General features: G+C 44.5%; 1 protein-coding gene across 1 annotated transcript in view; it reads right to left on the reverse strand.

The window, feature by feature from the left end:
* LOC311228130 (hyccin 2-like) overlaps positions 1 to 8,365 on the reverse strand; it is a gene marked incomplete at its 3' end in the record, with an annotated part of 330,310 nt that overhangs the window by 125,668 nt on the left and 196,277 nt on the right. The window contains 3 exon segments of the mRNA XM_084314043.1: positions 5,882 to 5,943; positions 5,946 to 5,985; positions 5,987 to 6,061. Coding sequence (XP_084170169.1) covers positions 5,882 to 5,943; positions 5,946 to 5,985; positions 5,987 to 6,061 — 177 coding nt within the window.

An 8,365-nucleotide genomic window follows, 5' to 3' on the forward strand; every position in this document is an offset into this window, starting at 1 on the left:
TAGTAGTAGTAGTAGCAGTAGTAGTAGTAGTAATAGTTGTAGCAGTAGTAGTAGTAGTTGTAGTAGTAGTAATAGTTGTAGTAGTTGTAGTAGTAGTAGTAATAGTTGTAGCAGTAGTAGTAGTAGTTGTAGTAGCAGTAGTAGTAGTAGTAGTAGTAGTAGTAGTAGTAGTAGTAGTAGTAGTAGTAGTAATAGTTGTAGTAGTAGTAGTAGTAGTAGTAATAGTTGTAGCAGTAGTAGTAGTAGTTGTAGTAGCAGTAGTAGTAGTAGTAGTAGTAGTTGTAGTAGCAGTAGTAGTTGTAGTAGCAGTAGTAGTAGTAGTTGTAGTAGTAGTAGTAATAGTTGTAGCAGTAGTAGTAGTAGTTGTAGTAGCAGTAGTAGTAGCAGTAGTAGCAGTAGTAGTAGTAGTAGTAGTAGTAGTAGTAGTAGTAGTAGTAGTAGTAGTAGTAGTAGTAGTAGTAGTAGTAGTAGTAGTTGTATTCAGTCATCACACACAATATGCACATTCCAGGCTGTCAACGGTCTTTGATTCTGGCAGTGACTGAAAAGGTACAGGCGGAAGCATAATGCTTACAGTCCTAATTTCTTATCAAATTAAGCCTCCAAAAAAAGAAAAATAATAATAATAATAACATTCTCGAACGAAGTTACGACAAAATATTTCGTCTTAGCCAGATTTCGGCCTATTTAAGACATATTAGGGCTGGGAGTGGGAGTCTTCAAATGTTCCTGAGATCTTATTTGAGAGCAGATCTAAGAGTGCTGAGGAGCACACTTAAATATGCTCTCAGCCCACGATCAAATCTCATGATTGATTGACTAATTTAAAATGTTATTATAACTTGACAGACTGTGTTCTCATAGTGATTCCTTCACGTCAACGCTACAGGCCTCCTTGGAATTAATTACTTAATCATAATTAAAATAAATATGACAATATTTGTACGATAAGAAATTACGAATTTGATGTCGGAAAAATAAATAATATGGATTCATCTGATCACAGGGCAGCTGGATTAACCATATCTGAACCAGCTATTTTGGACAAATAATTACTCAGATATTCAAACACAATTATGCAATTATTGTGAAATGATTGAAAATAATAATAATTTAATGCCTTCTGTGGAATTTGTATTTCTTATTCGTTACACATCTGTTTTAATGATTAATTATATACATTTGAAAGAATGCAGGTCAACATGCAATGTATCCCATTGATTGGTATACAATGGGACAGACCTTTGTTTGATTGATTGATTGAAAACTTTATTAACAGATTGCAGAATGGGTACAGTACAGTACAGCTCAATTACATAAGGGGATGCAGACCAGAGAAAGAATTTCGTCTTGTTTACATCAGGGTCCCCCATTTTCAATTCATCATAACATATATGACACACACGACACAGATAGACAGTACTGCTACATCTATACATTTATGACATACCAGATTTACAAATACAGTACTGTTTGTGATACAAAAAGAGTCCAGAAAAGAGAGTACATTTGACGTAGAAACTGTTGGAGGAGGTTGGGTAGGGATGGGTGGGGGATAGACTTACACTGTACAAGCAAAACTGTACATTGGAATATTGACAAAACCATACTTGGTCATTTACTGTACATTGGAGGGGGTTGATATAGCTATAAACCTGCATTCCTTCGAATATATCATTAATCAATTAAACTTATATTGAAATACACTATATAGCCTATACACCAACACTGAAATGACAGTGGATAAATAAATAAGAACTAAAGCTAATCGGTGGAAATAGACTGCATTAATATTCCATAACAAGTCTTGTGTGCGCCTACGAATGAACAGTAGCCTATAGGCTTATGGAATAATAAGCCATACACTGCATTCATTACGCCCGCCGTAGGCTATATTATATGTCATTCATTCATTCATATACAGTACTGCGCGCGCGCGCGTGTGTGTCTGTGTGTGCGCGCGCGCTGCGGCAGGTGTGTACCGCGAGCTGTATATGATGCCAATACATTAATCTAATCTAGTTTTGATGGGCGCAAGCGTGATTACGAAACCTAGCCGCATTTCTCGGAGACGCTCTCTGATTGGCACTGACTGACGCTAGGTTTCGTAATCACGCGGCTCGCAAAGCACTTCCGCCATTCCATTTCACACAGCTGCGTCACTAGTTGCCTTATAAGGAACTATGAAGGCAGTGTTTTGTATGCAAATGAGCTGAACGGGAACGCGCTTTGGAGTTTACGACAGAATGCCATTCTCCAAGCAGATATCAGATCATATAATTTCTGCGACCGTTTCAGCCACTTAAGACATATCTCCAGCACGTTCAGGACTCAGAGTGTACTTGTCATAGATTATGTCTCAGTGGTTCCAAGATAAGTCTTCCAAAATATATCTTTGGAAAATTTTCGGGAATGAGACCCATTATCCGTTTAGGTGGAAGATCACAGATTGATCCAGTCGATGTTGATCATACTGGGAAGTGTGGTATCAACACTGTAAAACGGAGCTACCTGGTACAGACGGCAGACCTTCCACTGTCCACAGCCCCCCCCCCCCCCATCATCTATAATACAGGCCTTGGGGAGCGTATTACTCATCAGTGTCTACACCTTTATCTCCGCCTCTCCCTGAGTTAGCCCCGGCCCTGGCCTCACCCTTGACTGGCGAGCGCAACAATGCTGCTCTTATCATGGCACTGTGTTGAGTGTCACGCGGTGTAGCTGAGCTTCAGTAGTCACTGACCTGACCATGGGAGATGTGTGTGTGTGTGTGTGTGTGTGCGTGTGCGTGTGTGTGTGTGCGCGTGTGTGTGTCCGTCCATGTGTGAGTATGTTGAAGGGTGACTCATCATCATGCCCTTTATTTGTTTGTCCTTGTTGCGGCTGCATATACAATAGGTAGGCACTGTAGATCCAATAAGCAATAGTGAGAACCGCACTCTCTACAATCTCTTGTACAAGATCATATTTCATTTGTGAGTGCATCTGCGTGTGTGTGTGTGTGTGTGGGAGCGCGCATGCGCACGTGTGGAGTGGTCTGGTAGACATACAGGGAGATAAATAATGCATGAACGCACCTCTCCCTGAGCGGGCAAGCTTTACAGGGGGGGGGGCTCTCTCTGCTGATATCTGTAGCTCTTAGTCCATTACCCCCCAGGGCTGTTTCCCCGATGATGTTCTACACACCTACAATCTGGTCTCCCCACCACCAGCACCACCCTTCCCCATAGACGCTGCTCCATGCTACCCTGGTGATGGTGTCTCACTATAGACCCCAGTGTTTCCCACAGACTATGGGGGGTGAACCTCCGACCCTTTCTTTTTGGTACATTTTAAAGTTTAATGCATCAATCTGGTGCACTTTGAGAGTAAAATAAAGAGGCTAGATCTATGATGAACTTTGTGCTCAAAACACAAAATCGACTAGACTAGTGCTTCCCAATCCTCTCCTCGAAGCACCTCAACTTCAACCTCACTTCAACTTAACTAGCCCTTTATTAGTTTAATCAAGGTGTGCTGGTGGTGGAATTGAACAAATACATGGAACGGCTGGGGTGCCTCGAGGAGAGGTTTGGGAACCACGGGACTAGAGCATACATTTGAGCCATCAAAGAAATGAAGCAAAAGTTATTACCTGTGTTGAACTGGTTTATTTTTTAGAAAATAAAAAAATATAGTGGATTACTATTACGACTACTACCACTGCCAATACTACTGATACATCCCAAACTTTCCCCGGCTGGTGCTAACTAGCTAGCCATCGCTCCCGGCAGCTAACGCCGGTCCCCGACTGGTGCTAACTAACTAGCCATCGCTCCCGGCAGCTGACGCCGGTCCCCGACTGGTGCTAACTAGCTAGCCATCGCTCCCGGTCCCCGGCTGGTGCTAACTAGCTAGCCATCGCTCCCGGTCCCCGGCTGGTGCTAACTAGCTAGCCATCGCTCCCGGTCCCCGGCTGGTGCTAACTAGCTAGCCATCGCTCCCGGTCCCCGGCTGGTGCTAACTAGCTAGCCATCGCTCCCGGGAGCTGACGCCGGTCCCCGGCTGGTGCTAACTAGCTAGCCATCGCTCCCGGCAGCTAACGCCGGTCCCCGACTGGTGCTAACTAGCTAGCCATCGCTCCAGGTCCCCGGCTGGTGCTAACTAGCTAGCCATCGCTCCCGGGAGCCTGCGCCGGTCTGTCTGTCGAAGACCGAGGGAACCGCATCAGGCTTCAGCTGATTAGTGGTCGTCTGGACAAACCTTCCACCCCCAACAACATAATCCGAGGCAATGAAGTGTTCGCTGGAGATCTTCATTCCCTGTCCAACAGGCTGATCGCGCCGCCTGAGTGCAGCCAGCCTGAGTGCAGCTAACAGTAGCTACTGTCTGTAACTGTGATGCATTTTCTGTTTGCAGTCCAATGTTCACCAAAACACACACCCACACACTTATAATTTGTTCCTCAACGTTATATAGACAGGTCATGTTTTGTAAACTAACGTTATGTTTAGAATGGAATGAATACATGGGTCGGGAAAGATAGTTAGCTCAAAGCTAATCCGGCCTGTTTAACCACTAGCTTCTGTTAGCTAATGAAGGCTAATGCTGGCTGAGCAAGGAAACTAACAGTAAACGTTTTTACATGAAATACAGCCCAAAAACCCTGCTGACAAACGTTTGCTTATTAAATACATTCTATACTATAATAATACAAACGTTTCATTGCCTCTCTGTGACGACAAAGTTGTTTAAATAAGGGGAGAAAAGTAGCTAAAACCAATGTATTTGGATGGGACAGGAAGTACCATTGGCAACCGGAAGTCAGCCGGAAGTGCCTACTTTCAGGTTGTGCAAGTGGAGAATTAGCTTCATCCCAGAAATGCCGCCCATAACCAGGGTCAGGCACGTGCACACATAGAGGCCAAGGGGTGCTTGAGCACCTGCCTTTTTGAGCCTCATCAAAAAAGTGTCCTTTTTGGAAGAAAAAAAAGAAAAAAGAAAAAAGATTATTATTTTTTTTTTTTTTTACCGTTACGCATATAGACTGCCCTTCCAACTGAAAAATGTCAGGATAGAATCAAAATATTAGGTAAAGAGAGAGAGATGCCCCATATTCCATTGTAGTTTGCACGGCCTCCTCAGCGTGCCTCTCCGCGGACCTATATATTTTATGCATAGCGTGGGTGGTGATGATGATGATGATAGAAACCGCTGTGGCGCATACAGTTGAATGCTGGTATTACACTCACTGAGGGACACGAAGAAGTCAAGTCCGATGGGATTTGGGAATCTCAAATACAAATCGGGATTGGAATAAAAAATGCATTTATATTAAACAATACAGAATATACAGCACTTCTTGGGGTCTGTAGGGTAAGCACTTATTCCCTCCCCCCTGAACATTTATGGAGATGTATGGGCCTTTTAAGTCAGTGATAAAAGTGTCTTTCAAGGATAAGTGAGCTCCTGCACTGATTATTATAGTTCAATATTCAATATTTGATCACCAAAACCCCCCAAAAAGCATAAAAAGGGGGCCCCCCGCCCGAAAAGGGCCCTTAAAAATCGCACACAAGTGTAGTGCCCTTTTCAGCCTTTGAGCACCTGCCCCTCTAAAGTCCTGTGCACGTCCCTGACCAGGGGTTGACATACAACAAAACACGGCTCATTGAGCGACACTTTTTTTTGCATTTATTTGACATCACAGCTTCTGTGACCACTTAAATATTTTGTATCCCTTTAATTCCATCCCTATTCATGATTAATTCCATCAGATATGCAAAATACACGTGAAAGACGCACAAGAAGAGCGTTGTTAGGATATGTGTCATTACTACCTTGGCTCCCATCGACATACTAGTATTGTGGGGACGGGTACTGAGTACCGACTGACACCCACCAGGTTGTAGATTCCCAGGAGGAGGGCCTCGATGCAGCCATTGCTCTGGCGGTCCCTGCTGGCGTGACCCGCAGGTACACCCACACCAGCTCAGGCAGGAACTCGCAGAGTGAAGCGTCGCAGGCGGTCCTCTGAGCTCCGGTACAGTTCAAACAGCTGGTGACACACCGGCTCCAGGAGCTGAGAGAGATAGAGAGAGAGAGAGAGGAGAGGAGAGAGAGAGAGAGGAGAGAGAGAGAGAGAGAGAGAGAGAGAGAGAGAGAGAGAGAGAGAGAGAGAGAGAGAGAGATGAGAGAGAGAGAGAGAGAGAGATAAGAGACCGTTAGGCAGGGGCGGACCTTCCTACAGGCGATATAGGCGCAGTGGTGAATCTCGCCTAGGGCGCCAAATGGCTAGGTCCGCCCCTGCCGTTAGGTGCATATACTAACACTGCACACAAGAGAGAGAGGACACAGAGACAAAAGAGAGAGAGAGAGAGAGAGAGGAGAGAGAGAGAGAGAGGAGAGAGAGAGGAGAGACTGTTAGGTGTATATACTAACACTGTGAGACAGGAGAGAGGACACTGAGAGACAAGAGAGAGAGAGAGAGAGAGAGAGAGAGAGAGAGAGAGAGAGAGAGAGAGAGAGAGAGAGAGAGAGAGAGAGAGAGGAGAGAGAGAGAGAGAGAGAAGAGGACTGTTAGGTGTATATACTAACACTGTGAGACAAGAGAAGAGACTGTTAGGTATATCGTAGATATCCTGAAGAACGTTCTCAGTCAACCGAGATCCAGTTAATAACAAGGTTTATTAGCCAGACAGATAGAAATATAGACATATAGAGAATGGCTGAGGCTCTCGCCCCAAGGTGATCAGCTGAAATGACCCAGGTAGAGAAGAATGAATGCTGTCGGGAGGAGCCCTATATAGTGAAAGGGGGAGGAGGGGTGGGGGGGGGGGGAATGAATGAATGAATGAAAACTTTATTTAACAGATTGCAGAATGGGTACAATACAGTACGGCTCAATACATACAATTATTAAGGGGATGCAGACCTGAGAAAGACGTTTGTCTTGTTTCCATCAGGGTCCCCCATTTTCAATTCATATAGACATATATGACATACATGACATACAGATAGTCAGTACTGCTACATCTATACATTTATGACATACCAGATTGCAAATACAGTACTGTTTGTGATACAGAAGGAGTCAAGAAAAGGGAGTATATACATTTGACGTAGAAACTGTACATTGGAGGAGGTTGGGTGGGGGGGGTTGGGTACATTGGGATATTGACAACCATACTGGGTAATTTACATTGGAGGTGGTTGGGGGGGGGGGGGGGGGGGGCGGGGGGGCACACTGTATAAACAAGTAACACTGTACATTGAGGGGGGGGGGGGAGGAGACACTGTACAAACAAACACAATTGTACATTGAACTATTGACAAAACCATACTAGGTAAATGACTGTACATTGGAGGGGGTTGGGTTAGGATATTTACAGGGGCCAGTGTTGAATTGCAGTCTCCCGTAGGTGTCCCCTTGAGAGAGGTTTTGAAAGTGGGTAGTGATCCACATTCCTTTACAGCTTTGGGTAGGGCGTTCCACATTGATGTGGCATAATTGCGAAACATGTTTAGTCCCTTATTTGAGCCGAATCTGGGTTTAACATGATTTGTGGAGCTCCCTCTGGTGTTGTGATCGTGGTATTCACTGACCTTTGGGAAGTATTTTTGACATGTACATGGGTACCTTGGTCGTGTAGTGTATCTTGTAGACCAGGCCCATTGCAAGTTGTTGTACTCTGTCGTCTACTCTAAGCCATCCTAGGTTGTCAAAGTGGGCAGGGGTGAGGTGGGTTTCTAGGAGTAAGGTCAAGCAGTAGTCTGACCAGTTTGTTTTGAGATGTTTGTAATTTTGTTTTTAGCGCCTTTGAGGTGCTTTGGTACCATGAGGTGCAAGCATAGTCGTAGTACCCCTGAATGAGTGCTCCTGCCAGAGTCTTCAGGGTGTTCTTGTTTACCAGAGAGGAGATCCGGTACAAGAATCGAGTTCGTTGGTTGACTTTTTTTATTACATTGGATGCCATTTTGTCACAGGAGAGATTAGCCTCTAGGATGGAACCCAGGTAGGTAATTTCATCTTTCCTTGTGACAATATTGTCACCCACTGTAACTGAGAAGCCGTCGGTCTTGCTGAGTTTGTTATTTGAACCGAAGAGAATGGACTCTGTTTTGCCCATGTGTAATGATAGTTTGTTATCAGCGAGCCATATGCAGATTCTGCCTAGTTCCGAGCTGAGGGTTTTTTCAACCTGTAACTTGTTCTTGTCAGAGACTTGGAACACAGGATAGGGGACAAAGGGGAGGGGAATGTCTTTACATGAGAGTTGGGGAATCAATATATTATTCCACAGTGTATATACTAACACTGTGAGACAAGAGAGAGAGAGAGAGAAGAGACTGTTAGGTGTATATACTAACACTGGTGAGACAAGAG

The sequence above is a fragment of the Notolepis coatsorum genome, assembly GCF_963971535.1.
Source record: "Notolepis coatsorum genome assembly, chromosome: 5".
NCBI classification, from domain to species: domain Eukaryota; kingdom Metazoa; phylum Chordata; class Actinopteri; order Aulopiformes; family Paralepididae; genus Notolepis; species Notolepis coatsorum.